The 22698-nt window shown below is 30.2% G+C and overlaps 4 protein-coding genes across 4 annotated transcripts; 2 read left to right on the top strand and 2 right to left on the bottom strand.

The window, feature by feature from the left end:
- Positions 1-3936: 3936 nt before the first annotated feature.
- Positions 3937-4905, top strand: Fdx1 (Ferredoxin 1). Its single transcript, XM_065504392.1, has 4 exons — positions 3937-4063; positions 4131-4182; positions 4240-4346; positions 4404-4905. The coding sequence occupies exons 1-4, from the start codon at positions 3955-3957 to the stop codon at positions 4646-4648; spliced, it is 513 nt and encodes a 170-aa protein (XP_065360464.1). The 5' UTR covers positions 3937-3954; the 3' UTR covers positions 4649-4905.
- Positions 4906-8125: 3220 nt separating this feature from the next.
- On the bottom strand, positions 8126-11975 carry LOC135954223 (protein FAM76A). The gene is made up of 6 exons (XM_065504302.1): positions 11725-11975; positions 11430-11494; positions 11234-11347; positions 10440-10533; positions 9702-10133; positions 8126-9559 (listed from the first exon to the last, which is right to left on the bottom strand). Exons 1-6 carry the CDS (start codon positions 11809-11811, stop codon positions 8819-8821), a joined length of 1533 nt encoding a protein of 510 aa, XP_065360374.1. The 5' UTR covers positions 11812-11975; the 3' UTR covers positions 8126-8818.
- Positions 11976-16365: 4390 nt separating this feature from the next.
- On the top strand, positions 16366-22455 carry Klp67A (Kinesin-like protein at 67A). Its single transcript, XM_065505308.1, has 6 exons — positions 16366-16698; positions 16769-17477; positions 17544-17897; positions 21016-21829; positions 21899-22024; positions 22095-22455. Exons 1-6 carry the CDS (start codon positions 16400-16402, stop codon positions 22214-22216), a joined length of 2424 nt encoding a protein of 807 aa, XP_065361380.1. The 5' UTR covers positions 16366-16399; the 3' UTR covers positions 22217-22455.
- Positions 19380-20330, bottom strand: mRRF1 (mitochondrial ribosome recycling factor 1). The gene has a single exon (XM_065503309.1). It carries the CDS (start codon positions 20280-20282, stop codon positions 19494-19496), a length of 789 nt encoding a protein of 262 aa, XP_065359381.1. The 5' UTR covers positions 20283-20330; the 3' UTR covers positions 19380-19493.
- Positions 22456-22698: the final 243 nt, after the last annotated feature.

The following is a 22698-nucleotide window of genomic DNA, read 5'->3' as shown; positions in this document are numbered from 1 at the left end:
TGAGTATTAATATTTGTCAAAAACTCAAGTATCATAATACAATTTCATCGTCTAAACCATGGCATTTACTCTCATCACATTTTATTTTGTTTTCGCGATATTTTGCAAGTTATATTAAAACCAACACACATTTATTTGGAAAAATTTTAATTTCAATTAAATATTTCACGAAAAAAAGTAAAATTTGTTTAAAAAACCACAAATAAATTAATTTTTGTTTTAGACATTTCCTTTTGTTTTATTCTAATTTTATTTTGTTTGACGTTATAGGGAATGTATAATTGATAACATACTTTCTAATAATTGTACCTTGCTTGTTCTGCCATGGTCTAAACAAAATTTGTATTAGATTTTCATAAAATACAAATGATTTTTTTAAAAAACTTTTTATTTTCTTATGTATCGGGTGTGTATTTATAAATACAAATAAAGCAAACAAAAATGTCAAGAAAATATAAAATAAAAATAAAGTTTGCAGAAAAATATCAATCAACAAATAAATAAAATATTTGTAATACTATCGTGTAAACAATAAATGTTTTTTTGAAATACCGAATGATTTCAATAATATTTTAAATCTGAAAAGTGTTAATACTCAGTATTGCCGTCTATAAATACCTTTAACAACATAAAAATTTAAATTAATTTATTTTATATGAAAATTCAAATTTATTTCAAAATATTTTGAATTCAATTCATACTTTTTTGTGTCTATATTTATTTTCTTCATTTAAACTGAAATACATTTTATATTGTTTTGTATAATTATATCTATCTTGTTGAATATTATTAATTTTGAAAAGTTATTGTTTTATGTTATTTTTTTTTTTGTTAAACACAATAATAAAAAAACATTTTTAATAAAATATGATTTTTTTAAATAAATGTCTTATTTTATTATTCTTTATAACTTTTGTCTAAATTGTTTATTTGGAAAACTTATATTAAAGACATTTTAATAGATTTGCAACTATTATTTACATGTACATATGACAAAATTAACATTTTAGTTAAAATTTGTCGTAAATGAATCAAATAGTCATGTTTGGTATTTTCAGCCGGCTGGCCGCCGATTTTGAGCCGCCGCCGATGATTTTTATTTAAGCCGCCGCCGCCGATTAAATTGCTCGGCGCAGGTCTCTGGTTATAGGTACTATATTATATGAAAGCTTTTGTTAAGCTATTGCCAATGATGTATAATTTGTTGAAATCGGAGGTATGACAGATGAAATGTTTATGATAACATTTCAAATCTCTAAATGCCTTTAACTTTAACTCAGCCAAATGAGAGCAAATTCTACAACAAACATTTTAGAATAAAAACAAGTAAAACAAAAAAATCGGTTTCTTTAATACTCTAGTTATTTGTCTGAAAATTTTTGTTTTTTTAATTTAAATGTGGTAGTTCTAGTTAATTTTGATTTTCAGATTGAAGCCTGCTGTCTTCAATGTGTTTAATGCATAATATTGATTTAGGTACAAATTGTTCCCTCTTATATTCTATTATAGTTGGATTTTCACAACTAGATCTACTATCTTAACCCTAGAAAGATAATTTGCGTAAAATTTGCGCACATTCTTTCAAATTATTATACTGAAGATGTTCTTTTGTTTTTTCTGATAATAAATATATGCGTACATTTTACGCATGATTATCTTTCTAGGGTTAAAAAATAACATGGTAAAAATCGATGTAGCACAGTGTACATTCCCACCACTGTCAACTCAACAACCACTGCTGCTACAACAGCAACTGCACCACTGAAACAATAATAACCGGCGATTTTATTAGATTGATTTTTATTGAATTCTAAAGAATAATGTTTCTAACCCTGTACTATTTGAGGCCAAATATGGCTTATATTTGTTTGTATAACACTATTTCTAGAGTCTAGACAATCCGTGTTCCATTACTCAATCGTCCCGATGTACATACATATATATGTATTATTTCCGTGTAAACGTAGTTACAAACTGCAACACAAATATAGTTGCGTTTTATCGATAGGTATTTTTTGATGCACACTAAATAACTTAATTATAATTTTGTAAAACCTTAACTTTGGCTTTATAAAAGTATATGCTCGTTAAAACATTATTTTTTTACAAATTAAAGGCTTTTACAATGTTTTTATGAATGCACTTCTAACACAAACAATTTTTTTCCGTGCGCAAAGATAACAAACTTTGACAATGTTGTTTGGTTAATTAAAAATACCCTATTTAGAAAATGCCTTTACCTTGGGAAAATTCCCAACCATTGTGTAATGGTGTTTGCGCCACGGCAACATTAATGGATTATATTTTTACTTTTTACATATTTTAATTTTGTCAGTTTCCAATCAAAGTAAATTAATAAAGTAGCGACAGTACTACAACAAATACAACATTTACAAAAACCACAAGCAATTTTGTTTTTGGTTTAAGGTCTGAGCTGTCAAAGTTGGCTGTTGTTGTTTTTGGGCTTGTTGTATTTTTCGCCACAACAACCACAAGTGAATTGACAGATCAGACCAAAGTCAAAAAAATAGTCAGCTGTTCTACTGAGTCTACTTTATTAATTTACTTTGTTTCCAATGTTTTCAAACATAAACACAAACAGTTGGGGTGTAAACAGCTGATATTAGCTGGGCTAACGAGTACACCTTATTCAATATAGCTTGGTTTGGAGGTTACATTCACAAGTGTGTTGCAGTTAATACTTAAAAAGCGCAAAAATAACAGGTAGATTTGACAGCTCCAGCCAACATAAAGAAATTGCATGTGGTTTTTGTAAATGTTGTAAATTCGCCTTGATCTATTGCAGGGGTGCCCACAAGTTCCTTATGGAAGAGTAAACACCAATACAATTACAAAAACAAAAGAGTACCAAGAGTATAGGGCTTGGGCATGACTGATCTATTGTGTACTCCAAATAAGCCTTATTCCAAGGCGAATCTACAGAAAGTGACGACAGAACTACAACAAATATAAAATGTACAAAAACAACAGGTACTTTGTTTTTGTAAAAAGATAAGTGAACTGGCCAAGGTATATTAATTATAAGGTAGTGTTATCAGAACAGCTGATCGTTTTTTGCTACTATGTTCATTTTTCGCCGTGGTGCAGAATCAATGTCAAACTTTGTTTACATTTTGTAAATGTCAAACTTTGTTTTGCTGTTAAATTCGTTTATGTTTTAAAACCAATATTAATACTACACGAAATTAGTTTTATTTTTAAAAACATCAAATTAAATTACAAACAGATTCAAATTTATAAACATTTTTTGTTTAACAAAAATTCGCTTTGATTTATTTGTGAGCTGTTTTTGACATTTTTCCCTGACAGCCAATTCGCCTTCAAATGCAGGCACAATGTCAAACTACATATAAAAAAAATATAACCAATTCGCTCGGTATTCTGAATTCGCCGATGACATTACCTTATAATTAATATACCTTGGTGCATTAAATACGCCTTGCACTTGTCTAAACAACTGAATAAAAAAAAAAATCAGCTGTTATTCTGAGGTCACCTTCTATAGATTCGCCTTGCTTTATTCCATGACTACTAATGTTATTTGCAGCAGATGTCGCACTGTAGTCAGCTATTTTATTATAATAAAAACGACAGTAAACAGCTGACACAGAAGTTTGAGGTTTCGATAGATATTGTTCATTGTCTCCTACGAAAATAGAAATTATGCTTTAAACACATGACTACAGCTACTCAACTACAAATGCCTTTGTAGTCAGCAAATTAATTATAATGAAAACGACAGCAACATCGCAACCAGCTGACATTGAAGTTTGACGTTTTTATACATATTGTATTTTTATTGACAACATTGATACAAATTTTTTCTCTTCCCCCAAACAAATTAATTCATGTGTACAATGGCAACATTGTTCCAAAAAATGGTAAATATTAAACAGCTGACGCTATTATTATTTCATAACCTAATACGACAAAATGCTTTGTTTATTATTGCGGCAAGCTAGGATTTCTGGAAGTATTATTACAAAAAATATCCAACAAATTCCAAGAATATCATCATTTCCATCGCTACACACAACGTCAAGTAAGTTGAACAAAATTGGAAACATATTTTTATAATCAAATACTTGTTTCTTCAAATATTCGTACAGTACAAAGACATGGTGAATATGAATGGCAAGATCCTAAATCAGAAGATGAAATGTAAGAAACAAAATTCATAAAAATCTAAAATAATAATTAATATTCCTAAAATTTTAGTGTACGAGTTACCTATATTGATAAAAATGGCAAACGAACTGAGGTGAAAGGAAAAGTTGGTGATAATGCTTTATATTTAGCCCATCGTTATGAAATTGAAATGGAGGGTAATAAACCTATAAATATTTTAATTTAAATAAAATGTTAACAAGATTATCTTGCAGGAGCTTGTGAAGCATCTTTAGCATGCACCACATGTCATGTATATGTACATGATGATTATTTAGACAAATTACCAGAAGCTGAGGAAAAAGAAGACGATTTATTAGATATGGCTCCCTTCCTCAAGGAAAACTCACGATTAGGATGTCAAATAGTTCTAAAGAAAGAACTAGATGGCATCGAATTAACATTACCGAAGGCTACTCGTAACTTTTATGTTGATGGCCACACACCAAAACCTCATTAAAATCACTTTGAATTGATATTTTATTTTGTTGTTGTAAAGACTGTTTAACAAATTATTATTTTCGTTTGTTTTTCAAAGCTATTAAAAATGGAAATCATGAACCCATTAAAAATTATTATTATTCATAATATATTTCTAAATTTTTAATCAAATTATATTTAAAAATTTATTATGGATAAGGCCATTAATCAATATTAATAAAATAATAGCGTTTCATCTTAAATGACAAACTCAATAACTACTGCATCAAATGGGAATAGCCTTAAAGTGTTTTTGAAATTTTATATAAAAAGGGAAAAATGGATTTCGAAAATATAGAACGGTAAAATATATTAAAAAAAACAAGTAAGAGAGCTATATTCGGCTGTGCCGAATCTTATATACCCTTCACCAAATTATACTTTAAAATAAAAATTTTAAATATTTTTAGGTAAACAAAATTTAAATTTTTTTTCCAGTTGTTTTTTCGAAATTGTTTTTTAATTTTTTTTTTTAAATTTTATAATTTTTTTTTAATTTTAAAATTTTTTTTTTTAGTTTTTAAATATTTTTTTAAATATTTAGTGGAAAAAAAAATTCGGTTTAAAAAATATTTTTTCCGATTTTGACCCATTGTAGGTCCAACTTACTATGGTCTTATATACGTCGTTGCACAGGTCTTTGAAATATCTATCATTAGATATCCATATTGTCTATAATAATGATTTAGTAATCCAGATATGGGTCAAAAATAGGTAAAAAATCGATGTTGTCCTGGTTTTTTCCTTATATCTCAGCCTTTGTGGACCGATTTTCTCGATTTTAAATAGCAACCGAGCCGGAAGAATTTCGGAGATATTGATGTATCATTCGTGTATGTAAGTTATTTGGGGGCTTCAGAAAGTTGATTTCAATACACAGACGGACATGGCTATATCGACTCCGCTATCTATAACGATTCAGAATATACAAAGTATATGTGGGGTCGCAAATGAAAAATGTAGAAATTGCAAACGGAATGACAAACTTATATATACCCTTTCCACTCATGGTGAAGGGTATAAAAATCAGCCCTATTATGAATAACAATTCCACGGGAAGTTTATCATTCCTTCTATTATTAATTTGCATAGATTTTTTTCAAGAAATCTAATCAAATTACTCCGGTAAAAAAGCATTTACTATGAATATAAATAAAAGGCGAAATAGTCAACCATTCTTTCAAGTTTTTCTTCAGCTACTTTACTTAGTTTTTTAATTATATGTAATATAAATTTCGGTATGTCATGTTTGGCTCAATATTACATAAATAAATAATTTATGGGTCGATTCTGTTGCCAAATTGGGTCCACCGAATAAAAAGATTACTTTTCATGATTTATTATCGAAAAATTTACTTATGTTACTTACATACATAAATATATTCTTAACAATACATGTACTTTTTGGCCACGAAGGCTTCTTTGTATTGAAATTAAATAAATAAAATAGTAAGGGTATTCATTTCAATATTTTTTTGGTTGGAAAAGTGGAAAAATTTAATTTTTATTACAACAAAAATAAAAATATGTAAAACAAGTAAGAGTGCTATATTCGGCTATGCCGAATCTTATATACCCTTCACCTTTGTTGTGGATGCATTATTATTTTTTATAATTAGTATATATGTATGTACATTGCCCACTTTCAGCGTACAACATCCTAAATTTATCAAGAACACAAAAAACAACAACAACGCCAAACGAAACAAAACACCAAAAGAAAAAACAAAATACGCAAGGCAATGAAACCAACACACATCCCAACATACGTTTAATTCAGTAATGTTCACGCCATACAACAATTGTTTGAAAAATTTACACACATTTGTTACGCTCTTTTAAAAACTTTTGTTCATTCATCGTTTAGCTCAAAGTAAATTAATAAAGTAGCGACAGTACTACAACAAATACAACATTTACAAAAACCACAAGCAATTTTGTTTTTGGTTTAAGGTCTGAGCTGTCAAAGTTGCCTGTTGTTGTTTTTGCTTTTGGGCATGTTGTATTTTTCGCCGCAACAACCACAAGTGAATTGACAGTTCAGACCAAAGTAAAAAAAATAGTCAGCTGTTCTACTGAGTCTACTTTATTAATTTACTTTGGTTTAGCTTTAACCAAAGTAAATTAATAAAGTAGACTCAGTAGAACAGCTGACTATTTTTTTTACTTTGGTCTGATCTGTCAATTCACTTGTGGTTGTTGTGGCGAAAAATACAACAAGCCCAAAAGCAAAAACAACAACAGGCAACTTTGACAGCTCAGACCTTAAACCAAAAACAAAATTGCTTGTGGTTTTTGTAAATGTTGTATTTGTTGTAGTACTGTCGCTACTTTATTAATTTACTTTGGCTTTAACTTTAATTGTATAAAAACAACAACAACGCCAAAAGCAACAAAACACAAAAAACAAAATACGCAAAGCATGCACATCAAAACAACCAACACACAACCAAACATACGTTTAGTTGTATAAAAAACAACAACTAAGCCAAAAGAAACAAAACACAAAAAAAAACAAAATACGCAAAGCATGCACATCCAAACATACGTTTTGTTGCTTTTTTGTCAAAGCATGCAATACATTGTGTTTTTTGATGAAATTTTCAGAGGTTGTCTCGGATTTTTGCTCATATCTCCGTTATTTATGGACGGATTTTGCTGATTTTAAATAGCAAAATTCTCGAAAATATGTCTGACAGAATTGTTGAAGATTTGGATCCCGAAGATATCTAGGGTCCTCAGAAAATTGATTTCAACAGACAGACAGACAGACGGGCGGACATGGCGTAATCGACTCCGCTATCTATTAGGATCCAGAATATATATACTTTATAGGGTCGGAAAATTATATTGTGGAAATTACAAACGGAATGACAAACTTATATATACCCTTCTCACGAAGGTGAAGGGTATAAAAATCAGAGTGTAATTTTTCATTTTTACAATTAAACAAATTTTGAAATGTATATCATTAATAATTAAGAAACACTGACAAAAAAAAAATCCGACAAAATTTTGAAAAAACAGCTTTAGTCTGGGGATGTCCAAAATATCGAACTTCCAGAAACAACTCCTGAAATGATTTCATTAGAAGTGATATAACCTATGTAGTGTCAGACAATCTGTCCTCAATTATAACCCCTAGACAGTCCACTTTCAGTAAACTGCTTGAAAAACTGGCTGGCATCTTCGAAGCTCATCTTTGCCCGGTCTGAATAAAAATGCCTCGAACAGATGTCCAGCAAAAAAAAAAAAAAAAAAACAATTCTTAATTTTCCTTCTGTTGTTCGAAGTTTCGAAGAAGCCAGCCAGTTTTGCAAGCACTTTACTGAAAGTCGACTGTCTAAATATTATAAATAAATTTACATTATTTTGCATTAAAAATGTGGAAATGTTAACATTCTGCTAACATAACAAGCGTGCGATATGCGGTATAATTATTTTATTAAATAAAACATTTGTTTGTTAATCTGCTTCTTATTTATTTTTAATAACGTTTTTCAGTTAAAATATAAATTTAATTACAAAAATTAAATAGTCATCTTAAACTAAACTAAGAAAAATATAGAGAGTAGCAGCGATTATAGGCAACTAATGAAATCTTTTGCGTGAAATATTTTTCTATTTCTGTTGTCTTTTTCATAAACCAAGACAAATCGAGCATACAAATATAAATCAATAAAATTGAACTAAATTATAATTTAATTACAATAAAAAGATTATAAAAATATTATCTTAAGCGTAATAATCATGGAGAGATAAAAATATAAAGTAAAATACGAATTTAAGGAATTTTAAGTGTAGTAAGAGAGTGAACAAACAAAAAAGTACTAAGAAAGCGTAAACTGTTATAAATCAGCATTTTTTTAAATTAAATATTTATAGTAAGTGTAAAGCTAAACGAGTAGTCTTAAACGGCAAACCAAAATTAATTATATTTTATTGTGGAAAGATTTTTGATATTAATGATTATACGCAAACACATTAATAATTTTAAATAATGATTTTAATTAGATGATTGAAACATTCAAGAAAAAATTAACATTAAAAATTATCAAATAAAGAGAAGAAAATTAAGGTTTATATATAAGCGGTTCTTTCTAAACACTTAAAAATTTGAGGATATAAAATAAGAGAACAGTCACGTTGTTTAATTGGAATCGGGCGAATTTGAGCGCGAACGTGATGGTGAACGTGAACCTGAATGCGAACGAGAGCCTGATCGAGATCGTGATTGAGAATGTGAACGAGACCGCGAACGAGAACGCGATTGTGAACGAGAACGTGACTTTGATCTAGATGGTGAACGTGAAACTGATCTTGAGCCCGAGCGAGAACGAGATCGGGAACGTTCAACTTCATCCTCCTTGTTGGCTTCACTATTTTCACTTTTGACACTTTTCTCACTCTTAATGCTCTTGTCACTTTTCTCGCTCTTAACACTTTTCTCCCGTTCTTCACGTTTGTCTTTTTCTTCTTCTTGTTCTTCTTCTTTAGTTTCCTCCTCCACTTTAGTTGGCTTGACTTCTTCTTTAGTACTGGCACGTGAATCACGCGAATCTTCACTCTTAATATCTTCTTTAGCATCGTCCTTGTCATCTTTATCAGATGATTCTGTTGCTGTACTGGCTGCAGTTATTTCTTCCTTAGGAGAAATATTTTCACGTTCACGTTTTTCTCTTTCCTTTTCTCGATTTGCTGCAATAGCTCCACTGCCGGCACCGCCATTATTCTTTTTGTTGCTCCTTTTTAGCGTAGCTACTTCTTTAAGTAGAGAAGCAATTTTTCTGTTTAAATTATCAACTTTCATTTCATTTAAACGGTCGATATCCTTCAATTTGTTGCGCATCTCAATCTCTTTTTCAAAGTTTTTGCCCTTAAGTTCAGTTAGCTTAATAAATAAAAGGAAACAAAAATTAAGTTTGAAATAATTTACAATTCGTTTTGTTCGTATGCTTCCTAGTTTATACTATTAGACAATAGTGGGATTAGTAAGCAAATGAACACACTGTCGGATTATTTAAATAAATTACCAATTTGTCTTTTTCTAATAATTCCTTATCCTTTTGCGCCAAACGCTTATCCAGACTAGCAATGCGTTCTTTTAAAGTTGTCATAGCCACAACGTGATCGGCGGAATTTGGATCAATACTCACAACGGCTGGTGCTGCAATTGATCCTAATCCTATACTGCCATTACCACTACCTGAAGATCCAGTCCGTGATATTTTTTCTGGTACATCGAGACCAGCTGCGCTTACAGCCGATACCCCAACGCTTGTATTGCTGCTGTTAGATTTGGTAATATCACTTCTAGAGGGTTTTTTGGCCGAAGCAGAAGAACTTTCACGATTCGATTTTTCATGTGGTCTTTTTTTCGATGATATTCGACCCTCTTGTTGAGCCTTCAAATAGGCTCGTTTATATGCACAGGTACAAAGCCAGCACAGCAATTTGCCATTTACCTAAAAATTAATAATACAAGTTGTAAAATATAATAAATAATAAACAAATATATCAACTACTATATGAACGCAAACATATTTTTCTCTCATACATATGTACAATTTGTTTAAACTTTAAACTACATTATTAATGTTTAAAAAAATATAATAGACTACTTCAAATACTACAATTATCATTAAATTTCTATTTTTTTTTACAGACTCTACATACACTTATAAATATTTCAATACAAACTATGTATGTCCTTAACAAGGTACATACACATATATGTACCATTATTTATTCGTTTATTGAATTTTTCGCACCTTTTTATTTTCATCGCGTCTGTCGAAGGCTGATCTCAGTTTACATTCATCGCAATGTACTGGCGGTCCATATCTGGCCTCATAACTAGCACATCTTTAATTTTGTAATAGTTCAAATCAATTAATATATCACATATATTTTAGGGGTTGGTAGTTGTAGTTAGGTCCAAACATCAAAGGTTGGTTTTTTGTACGATCGTTTTAATTTTTTTTTGTGCGTTTTATATATGTAGAAAAAGAGAAGAAAAATGTTTGCGTTCATAAAACGAGGATTTAAATATAAAGTAAAATATATTTTTACAAATATCAAAATTTGACTAGAATATATGGATTTTTATCTTTTAAAATTGAATACACAAGTAATTTCGGATTTTAGAATATATATTTCTTCTTATCTGATAATTGGCATCAGTAGGAAACAGAAATATTCCCAAAATTTATTAAAATCATATGGCTTTAATGAAATATTAACAGTAAATATCTGACATTGAAATCATCATTAATCGAAAAATTAAACTTCTAAAATTGCTTTATTATTTTCTAAAAATACTTTGTTTTTTTTATTAATTCAATGTTTTTAGATAATTATGGCAACTTTTTTAAAAACTTTTTAAATTCATTATTTTACAAAAAGCCAAAACTATTATTTATTAATTGTGCCGAATATTTTTAATTTATTTTAAAAACATTTAAGCATACTAAGTGTACTCAATTCATAAAGATTTAAATCTCATATTCAATCAATTTTGAAAATTTAATTATATCCAGGATAAATTAAAGAAAATTGTACAAACCTCATACACTTGGAGTTCCCAAAAGCTGCAACAATTTTACAGCACTCACAGGCACTAGGTTTACCATATTTACTCAAATTATGTTCGCATTTTTTGCAAATATTCTGAGATTTCCTATAGTTAAAATATACAGAAAATGTTATGCAAAAAATAAAAATTTTGCCAAAGGTATACAACATTTATTTAGAGTACTTACGAGTTTGGTTGAAATTCTGAACGGCAATAAGTACATTTAACCACGGAGGTGGAACCACGACAACTCTAGAAATATATATTAAGCAAAATAAATAAGTTTTTTTCGCTCAGTGTATGAATGCATTTTTATTTTCGAAAAAAAATGGCACTAAAAATTATTCTCATTTTTACCGCGTCTCATACGAACGAAAAATTTAGCTTTTGTTTAGATATCATTTTTTTTCTTGAGAAATATATGCCTCACAATTCATACACAAGTACATAATTATTTAATAAACTATATTAGCATTTATCACCTTGCAAAGTTGAGTTCCCGATGATAATTCCTCAAATGGATGCCTCGAGAAACACTTTGAACACGCAAATAATACTTTTCCACTCATACTTTTCGTATAAATCTTTTCAATATTTTTTGATTTGTTTTTTTGAAGAATATTTAACAATTAGTTTTAATTGTTTGGTATACTATTGTTTTGTTAATATTTTGCTTAATTTTACTTTTTTGCAAAGGACGCAAATCTCTCCTACAAAAAGTTGTAAAAAATAAAAATGGCGAACAGTGTGTTCGAAGATAGTACGAAACCCAGTAAGGCAATTTAGCGATTTCGAAATAAATTAAGCGGGTAAAATGTATTTCAGCTACTAACGGCAATTTTAGCGATTTCTTTAGTGTTGCCACTGCTACCAAAATTCCTTTGTTTCCTCTGCAAAATTTCACCGAATTTTATATTACACTGCAGCCACACGATCAAGTTTTTCTTGATAGTCTTTTACTACTCTGTTCATATTTGCGAAAAATCATGGTTTTTTCATGCGAAAAATTGTATATGCAGCTTGACAGCTGCTGTTGCTTTTAATTCCGTGCGAAAGAAGTGCTGCGTATGTTATTTCGTGTGGAAAAATAAGGTTACCAGATTATTTCACATGTTTTCCACAATAAAAACAGAGTACAACTTTTGCGAAATTATTTCGCATATATTTCATTCTAAATATTTTATATGTATGCAACAAAATGTAATCAGCTGTTTTCTTGATTGAAATTGAAACACCAATGAGAAATTGGATGCAAGTTCTTTTCAACTCTTAAAAGTGTGAGTGTATTAGTAAAAAAGTGTGAGTGTATTATAACTTGAAAGGCAAAACTTGATGGTGTAACCCCCATGTTAATTAGAGGCTGGAACTGATGCACTATCAAGTTGATATGTATATTTTGAATTTATGTAGTTTTCTATCAAACGTCACTAAATTTTATTAGACATTTTACACTAAATTTTATTAGACATTGCGCTGCATGTGTGAATTGAGTTTTTCGAACTGTTACTTGTATATGTAAACGATACGTTAGAACCAAACCGCCATCAGACTAAAATAAATTACTCTACATTTTGTATTTTTCACGGAATAAATAGCAATTCTAGGAATTTTACTGCTAAAAATGTTAAGCCCAAATTACAAAGTCAGTTTACCAAAAAAGCAGATATTTTAAAACACATACATAGTTTCTTATTGGGTCAATTATGCAGTGTGCAGCAACATTAAATTTACATATTACATACCCTATGTCTTGACTAGCCATCAATATGTTCACTCAACGAACAAAGTTGTGTGCGCACATGAATTTGTTTTGTTGGGACACGTCATGTCAATGTTATGTTGCTGTCCACACGAGACAAATTCATATGTGGACAATAAATTGTCCGCTGAGTAGACAAACAGTAACCCTATATCTTGATGACTTTTTAATACGTAGGGTTACTTACAGTGAACAACTTATAATTTTACTGACAACATGCAATTTTAATATGGTCTTTAATTATTTGTCCAATTCACAATCGGGGTCGTAGAGTTGTATGTCATAAATATTTTTCAAACAAATTTTTCTAAACAAAACGTTAATTAAAAAATTACGACATACAACGATACAACACTACGAAATCCAATGTGAATTGGACAATTATCAGCCCAATTATGAATAAAAAATTCCCTGGGAGTTCCACTTTCGACTTTTTCCGTTTTTTAAAAAGTCGACTTTTCGAACTATCGACTTTTGGTAATTTATGAAGAGTCGACTTTTCGACTTTTTAGTTAATCGACTTTTTTCGACTTTTTTCAACTTTTTACCATTTCTTGTAAAAATACATGGCGCATCTACATTTATTGATGCGCCTTTTGTAATGTTTAGCAATAAAAATTAAATTTACCAAGGCGATAATAGTTAGAAGAATTTTGTGTAGAAAAAAGCTTTATTTTATAAACATTTATTTATTATTTACATATATTTGCATACACTACAAAAAATGCAAGTGCAATATTTTTTTAACAATCTAAAAAGTCGACTTTTATCGACTATTCGACTTTTTTCGACTATTCGACTTTTGAGATAACATAATCGATTGTTCGACTTTTCGACTTTTTTCAAGAAAAAGTCGACTGTTCGAATAATCGACTTATAGAACCCTAAAATACACTTTGCTTTGATTGGTTACACCCAAAGTAAATTAATAAAGTAGACTCAGTAGAACAGCTGACTATTTTTTTACTTTGGTCTGAACTGTCAATTCACTTGTGGTTGTTGTGGCGAAAAATACAACAAGCCCAAAAGCAAAAACAACAACAGGCAACTTTGACAGCTCAGACCTTAAACCAAAAACAAAATTGCTTGTGGTTTTTGTAAATGTTGTATTTGTTGTAGTACTGTCGCTACTTTATTAATTTACTTTGGTTACACCAGGGCACACTTAGAAAGATGACTGCGATGAAACAACTGATTTTTTTTTATTCAGTTTGAACTGTCAATTCACTTGTGGTTGTTGTGGCGAAAAATACAACAAACCCAATAGCAAAAACAACAACCGGCAACTTTGACAGTTCACCTACCTTTTAACAAAAACAAAGTACCTGTTGTTTTTGTATTGTTGTAGTGATGCAGTCACCTTTCTAAGTGCCGATTTACACTATGACTCAAGGCAAGGCGCAAGGTGCATTTAATAAGGTGCCATCGACAGCACAGCTGATTATAGAAATAGCACGCACAAATGTCAAACTACATATATAAAAAATATCCGCTAGTACGCCCGTATGTCAAACTCTATATATAAAAAATAAATGAATTCGCCTGTATTTATTTCAATTCGCCACTGCTGTCACCTTGTTAAATACGCCTTGGCAAGGCGTATTTAACAAGGTGACATCAGTGGCGAATTGAATTATAGGCGAATTCACTTATTTTTTATATATAGAGCAAGGTGCATTTAATAAGGTGCCATCGGCAGCACAGCTGATTATAGAAATAGCTCGCACAAATGTCAAACTACATATATAAAAAATATTCGCCCGTACGTCCGTATGTCAAACTCTATATATAAAAAATAAGTGAATTCGCCTGTATTTATTTCAATTCGCCATTGCTGTCACCTTGTTAAATACGCCTGTGTTAAATATACTGTGTGGACACGAATGCAGTTTCAAAAGAGAATTTAAAAATGTTTTGCAGCAAATGTTTCACAGTGTGGACCGGGACTTATGAACAAACTCAAAAAATCAAAAGAGAATTAAGAAAAAACGACGTCTTAAAAGCCATGGTGTAAATCGGCAATAAGTGTGCCCTGGGATCCACCATATATGTATTCGCCACTCGTCTGGTCTACATACAGTGATGACTACTATTATTATCGCAGAACGTGCTAAAAACTATGAATATTCTTTTCATATGAGATTATTTGTTAAAAGTATTGTATGTTTTGTATTATCAAAAATATTGGCAAAATTAACATAAATTTAAAACTTATTTTATCGAAGCTTTGACGATATGTTATCTAGTCCCAACCTAAAGAAGTATACATTAAAATATAAAATTGCTTATCTATACGTAGATGCCCATATAAATAAATGGTTAGTTTTTACTATTTTGACGCTGCTTTGGACATTTTCAATACAAAAAACAAACAAAATATTTGATGATAGTAAAGCGCACCACACACTATCAAAATACTCATCAAGCACTATGGTAGTATTAGTGAAAATGCGTTTGTATGTGTGACACAGACAACGCTTGATGGAAAATCAAAAACCAAGGCGAATCTATAGAAGGTGACGACAGAAGAACAGCTGATTATTTTTTTTATTCAGTTGTTTAGACAAGTGAACTGTCAATTCACTTGTGTTTGTTGTGGCGAAAAATACAACAAACCCAAAAGCAAAAACAACCACAGGCAACTTTGACAGTTCACTTATCTTTTTACAAAAACAAAGTACCTGTTGTTTTTGTATATGTTGTATTTGTTGTAGTTCTGTCGTCACCTTCTATAAATTCGCCTTGATCAAAAACATTTTGATTTTTAGCATGCTTGATGTCACTTTTTGATAGTGTATGGTGTTTTCTCATCAATCATTTACAAAAATATTTCAAGGCGTCAGGTTGATGAGTGTGTCGGATGAAGAGAATAATTTTTTATATTACATATTTCACTTAATATTTTAGCTTTAATCTCAACATGTCGTTATTGCAATTAAAGTTACATCCGATATTGACATTTTTAAATACATTTTAGTGCAAATAAAAATTAAATATAATTCCCGCTATTGGTGTTAACACCACAAAATCAAAAATAAAATGCAGATTGACGAGTCATCAATCAAGTGTACATCAAATTACACATACACGAAAGTGACATCAAGCATTTTGATAGTGCATGGTGCCCTTAAAACTAGCAGGCAAACGAACATATTGAATATAGTTCAAATAAGCGATTATTAATCACAAATTAATGTTAACATGGCAGTTTTGCAAATACAACTCTGTCGAAATGCAGTGATACCAACATATAACATCAACGAAAACAAAGTGAAATTTGAATTTTTCAAACGCCTATTCAACAACAAATTAAGTTAGCATTTATGAAAGCAAAAGAAATTATTTTTTGGAAAGGGGATTGATGAAAAAATAAAATAAAAGTTGAAAATACGTGCAAAATGTCAGAACAGAAAAATATTAAAGTTGTGGTGCGAGTTAGGCCATACAATCGGCGAGAACTGGAACAAAACCAAAGGACTGTCATAAAAGTGATGGACAAAACGACGCTTTTATTCGATCCTGATGAAGATGATGATGAATTTTTCTTTCAAGGAATTAAACAGAACTATCGTGATATCACAAAAAGAGTGAACAAAAAATTATCAATGGAATATGATCGTGTTTTCGATACTGATACAACAAATATGCAAATATTTGAAGAATGTACAGCACCGCTGGTTGATTCAGTGTTAAATGGGTAAGTAATACCAATTCAGCGATCAGAGCCAGCAATGTAATATGTTTATTGAATTGTACTAATGTTTCAGCTACAATGGTTCTGTATTCGTTTATGGTGCTACAGGAGCTGGAAAAACATTTACCATGCTCGGTAGTGAATCATGTCCTGGTTTGACATTTCTAACAATGAGAGATCTTTTTGATAAAATCGAAGCACAAAGCGATGTACGCAAATTCGATGTCGGTGTCAGTTATTTGGAAGTATATAATGAACAAGTTATGAATCTTTTAACTAAAAGTGGTCCTTTAAAATTACGTGAAGATTCAAATGGGGTAGTAGTGAGTGGTTTAGTTTTAAAGCCTATTTATAGTGCAGAAGAGATGTTGGAACTTCTAGCATTGGGTAATTCACATCGTACTCAACATCCTACTGATGCTAATGCTGAGAGTTCACGATCACATGCTGTGTTTCAAGTTCATATACGTATGACAGATCGTAAGACCGGCACAAAACGTATGGTTAAATTGTCGATGATTGATTTGGCTGGCAGTGAGCGAGCAGCCAGTACAAAAGGTATAGGTATGCGATTTAAAGAAGGCGCTAGCATCAACAAAAGTCTACTAGCTCTTGGAAACTGTATAAACAAATTAGCAGATGGTTTGAAACATATACCATATCGCGACTCAAATTTAACTCGCATTTTAAAAGACTCCTTGGGAGGCAATTGTCAAACTCTAATGGTGGCAAATGTGTCTATGAGTTCATTAACATATGAAGATACGTACAACACATTAAAGGTAAGCAGAATTATTTTTGACGAACACAAAACAAAAAAAAATTATAATTAATAATTTTTATTTAAGTATGCCAGTCGAGCAAAGAAGATACGCACTACATTACGTCAAAATGCCTTGAAGACGAATATGCCAAAGGAATTCTATGTTAAGAAGGTCAATGAACTAATGGAAGAAAACGAACGTCTCAAGCAAAGCAATATTGCTTTGGAGGCCAAGGCTAGTAAAGCTACAACATTTGACGAAGCAGAACTTAGGCCATGGTACACTCGTATCGATCAAATTTTCGCATCGATTATAAAAACACAAGAACAATATATATCATTAAAGAGTCGGGTGAAAAATCTCACTTTTCGAATTAAACTTAAAACTGACATGGAGAATACACGAAAAATATTATATGGGGATTGTGAATCACAGGAGGTAAGTTTTCCTCTTCAATAACATTTTAAACTTAATATTTTTTAAATGGAGATAGAAACAGTTCAGTATAAATAATTAAAATTTATATGTTTTTAACATGTGATATTCCGAAAAATCGACTTTCTAAAATTGTGTTTAAATTTTACTTTTAAAGATACGCTTTTTCAAACTTGTAACAAGTCGTGTGTGTATGTGATTTGTTTTTGTTTGCAGATAACGCCAATTTTAAACTAAATACATAAAAGCTCATATATACTTCGTAAGAGTCGTTTTAATATAGAAAACGATAACAAGTATACTATAAGGATTGGACAAAAATTTTAAAATAATTTTTTTTGGTGGAAAAATTTTTATGGTGAAAATATTTTGGGGAAAAATAAAATTCAGGTACAAAATATTTCATTAGATATCCATATGTATTGTCTATGTTAATGACTTATTTAGTACTCAATATAGATATAAACAAGTAAGAGAGCTATATTAATGACTTATTAATCCAGATATAGATCAAAAATATATTGATGTATGGATCATATGTAAGTTATTTGGCTACGGAAAGTTGATTTCAACATACAGACTGACATGGCTATATTGATTCCGCTATAAAAATTACAAACGGAGGGTATAAAAATAGGTCAAAAATATAGATAGTCTTGTCAGCCATTTGTTGGTCGATTTTCCCGAATTTAAAAATAAATCTATCCGGTACTACAGTGCCCATATTGATGAATCAATCATGTATGTAAGTTATTGGGGGTCTTCGGATAGTTAATTTCAACATACAGGCGTACATGGCTTTATAGTCTCCGCTATATATAAAGATCATAATATATTCAGCCTTATCATGTAAGCCGTAGTCGTTTTACGACAACGACAGTTTCGTGCTAGATTAAAGAAATTATTCAACCTGTTTCATTAATCTAGTACGAAACTGTCGTCGTAAAACGACTACGCCTTACATGATAAGGCTGATTATATACTTTATGGGGTCACTTTTTTTTTACCACATCCGTTAAAAATATAAAAAAAACTATAAGTGGTTGTTATATCGATTACGATTATGGTTGAGAGTCTAAAAACAATTTTTTCGTAATCTATTGTGCACTCCGACAGTGTTTCATTCCGAAACATATTTTCGTTTTTCTTTTTTTGAAGATGCAAAATGGAATGAAATTTTGTGACAAGGGGCGAACGGCTGTGACGAATCTTCTCTATGCCACTGAATACGTGCAATTGTTTTTTTTATTCACTTTAATTGAAAAGAAATAAAAGAATTTTATATGGATCAAACCATGATACAATAATTGTAGAAGGTAGAATCACTAGGGAGAGTTTTAAATATTTAGCCCTATAACGTCAAACTTTGATTTGGATTTTTTTCATATTTTCGTTACAAGAAATGTATAATTGAGAATTTATTTTTTACTGAGTGTACTTTATGTTGTTGTATCATGGATCAAACTACATATTCAATTTAAAAACTTATTATAATTTTTACATTTTATTTAATTTTCAATAATTTCAACAAACTTTACCAATATCTTTCAACATAATTAGTTCAGTCTTTTTATGTTTTCTAATGTTTTATCAATGATTTTAAGAGTCGCCTAATAATTCCTTTTGTTTAACTTGCAACATTTTATCGGCTTCGGCTATATACTTATCAGCTATGGCAGTTATTTGATTTTGAACGGCAAACATATCATCCTTAGAGATTTCCGATTGTTTTTTCAACTTTTTAATGTTTGAATTTTGTATGTCTTTAATAGTATCCCTATATTTAATAAACAAGGTCTTGGCATTTTTTGAGAGATTTTCACGATGCTCCTTAGTAACTTTTGGTATGGGTATAAATAGTGTAGTGCCATCCTGTTGTGGATTTAAATTCATACCACTCTTTTCAATAGCTTTCAAAACATCTGGTATTGTCTGGGGAAATCCAATCATATTCACAATAATAGTTTTAGGATTTTTACGTGATATTTGAGCCAGCTCTTGCAATTCATGCTCTGTGCCATCGACTGTAACGCGTAGGGTATCAATAGCACCAGTTGTTGAACGTAGCGATAAATGCTTGATAAAGTCATCCTTCATTTGTTGTACTGCCTTTTGCATTTGAGTATTTAAGGCATCATAATTAATAATTTCTCGCAATTGGGATTCGTTGATTTCAACTTTAGCGGCTTTTTTACTACCCTTCTCCTTCTTTCTATCCTTGGTTTTTGCGTAACAACTATTTGTTGTAGAAATTAATCTCGACTGCTGTTTAAATGATACCGTACACACTGCTGGAGCTGGAAAATTTACATGTTTTGTCCCAATGGCCAATATCTTAGAGCGTATAGCAACACATCGTATTAAATGATTTATTTTCGTCGAAAACATTATACACAAATTGTATTTATACTACAAATTTCCAAAATGTATTTTTTTTGCACTTTTCGCAATTTGTATGTTTGTTGTGTTTTGACGTTTCCACTAATTTCTGTATATTAGAGTTGCCCTGTTTTCTTTTACCAGCTGTTTGTTTTTTAATTTGTCATTCAGAGTTTCACAAACAGTTGTGATGGATGCTTTGTTTTTTTCTCATTAATAAATATAGCAACCAAATATTTTTCACATATATATGATGAAAAGTAGAAAAAGTCTACATTTCATAAATAGCCATAGGTGAATAGTAGATTATTAAAAAATTTAAAAAAGTTCGAATAGTCGACTATTTAAATATCGAAAAAAGTCGAAAGTTATAGATTTTTTTTAAACGATGATAATATAAATTCAAATCTATATTTAATAACCGTAATCCGTTATAATAAATAAATATATAAACAAATAAGTAGATTTAATATAAGCGCAGTCAAATAAACACATCGGTACACAACGTATGATAAACGATGACTGTGAACAAAATTATAAACAAAATACAACATAAACAAACAAATAATCTGCTGTGTTCCTAAACTCCACCTTATTAATATACCTTGAATAAAGCTATCAAATTGTCGAAAATCTATGTAATAAATCATATTATAAAATAATATAATACTACTAATCTGAGTAATATATATGTACATATACTAAATTTATTTGAATTTTAAAAATGTATTTATTTGTATAGAATTTCACCAGCTACACTTCGTCGGTGTGCCATTTAAGCAATCAAATTGATCAACTATCAGCGGACATTCCGTGCTGGCGCCAAAAACTCCGCAGTATTTATAAGAATTTGGAGAAGATAAAAGCCGAAATAAAATCATCGAAATATGCAAATTTTCTCCAAATTTACTTAAAATACAAAAATTCTGAAATACAAAATTCAAGAAAGTCTTTGATTAACAAACACATCACTGCAATCGATATGGAATTGAGTGTAAACGCAACTTGGCTACAGAAAACTTTCAAATTAGCAACTCAAGTTATTAAGAATGGCAATCTAAATACGCAACAAAGGTACCACTACGAACTATTGGAGCGTCATCTTAGCAATACTACTAATTCCAATGAACTAGATGTTGAGGAAAACTCAATAAATGGTGTACGTCCAATAACAAGCGATGAAGATAGTGATCATTTGGCTACAGATGACATTAATATGGAAAAGAAAGCATCGTGTAGCAAACGGTTGCGTTTGGAGGAGTATGATTTGGATGATCTAGATGATATTAATGGTTCTAGTACAGACGATGATGGCGGTAGTAATGAAGATATGCATACAACATTTAAAATGCCCGCAAAAAAAATACGAAATTTAAATGAAACACATATTTCAAGCGATGTCGATACTAATGGCAATGCAACATTTTATATGGGTCCTTCTACATCGTCTTCATTGTTGGCGAAATCAAAGACCGACACAAATAATGGCAAATATATATCCAATATATTATCAGATCAAATGGTCAGGGCAACTAATGCAGATCAATTGAAGAATGGTAGGTTGCACAATAAATTTTTTTTTTATACATTTCCAATTGATTATGTGTATACATTTTTCATTTTAGTACTTTTGAAGTCTAAGAAATTTACACATGGTACTCTTAGGACAGTTACTGGTAGTCTTCAAAAAGAAAACAAAAAATTTAGTCCGAATCGTGTGAGAAAAAGTCCTCGCACAGTCGTTTCTAAAGGTAAAGCAAATCTTGTGGATAATACAATAAACATATATGAATATTTATATTTTTTTGTTTAAATTTTTAGTTCTTAATACAGCTGCATCCAGCTTTGTTAAACAACGTCAAGCAACGCGCTTAGCTAACGGTGGACCGGATGCTCCAGTTGTGAGAATAAATAGAGCTGCTTCATTAAGGGTAAAAAAATAGTTTTAATCATGGTAGAATTAAAAAGGTACAATTATTAGAAAGTTTGTTCTCAACTACACATTTCATAAAAATAGGAATGTTAATAAAAAAATAAATTTTATTCCTTTTTTGTTTAAAAACTAAATTTTAATTAATAAGTTTTTGTGTGAAGAAATGCAAATTACATTTTATTAAATAAAAAAACATGTACATATGTATTTTATAATATAATTATATATACGTAATTCTTTTAACAAAAATATTTTTCTTTCATTTTATTTTCTAAACACAAAATAATTTTCTTGACAATATAGGTACAAGTTCCTGTTTGTTATAAGTCACCTTTGTAAAAATTACCGTCGAAACCTTCTCCAATTGCATTAACGGTTGGTGGGCGCAAATACAATAAGCGGTGGAATAATGTTACACTGCCAAATAAAATGTATGCCAAAACTGCTAAATGTATCAATAAAAAAGCAGTTTGAGCTAGGAAAAAATTAAAA

The sequence above is a fragment of the Calliphora vicina genome, chromosome 3 (genome assembly GCF_958450345.1).
Source record: "Calliphora vicina chromosome 3, idCalVici1.1, whole genome shotgun sequence".
Lineage (NCBI taxonomy): Eukaryota > Metazoa > Arthropoda > Insecta > Diptera > Calliphoridae > Calliphora > Calliphora vicina.
Note: the sequence above shows the minus strand (reverse complement) of the source record. Positions and strands in the feature narration are given on the sequence as shown.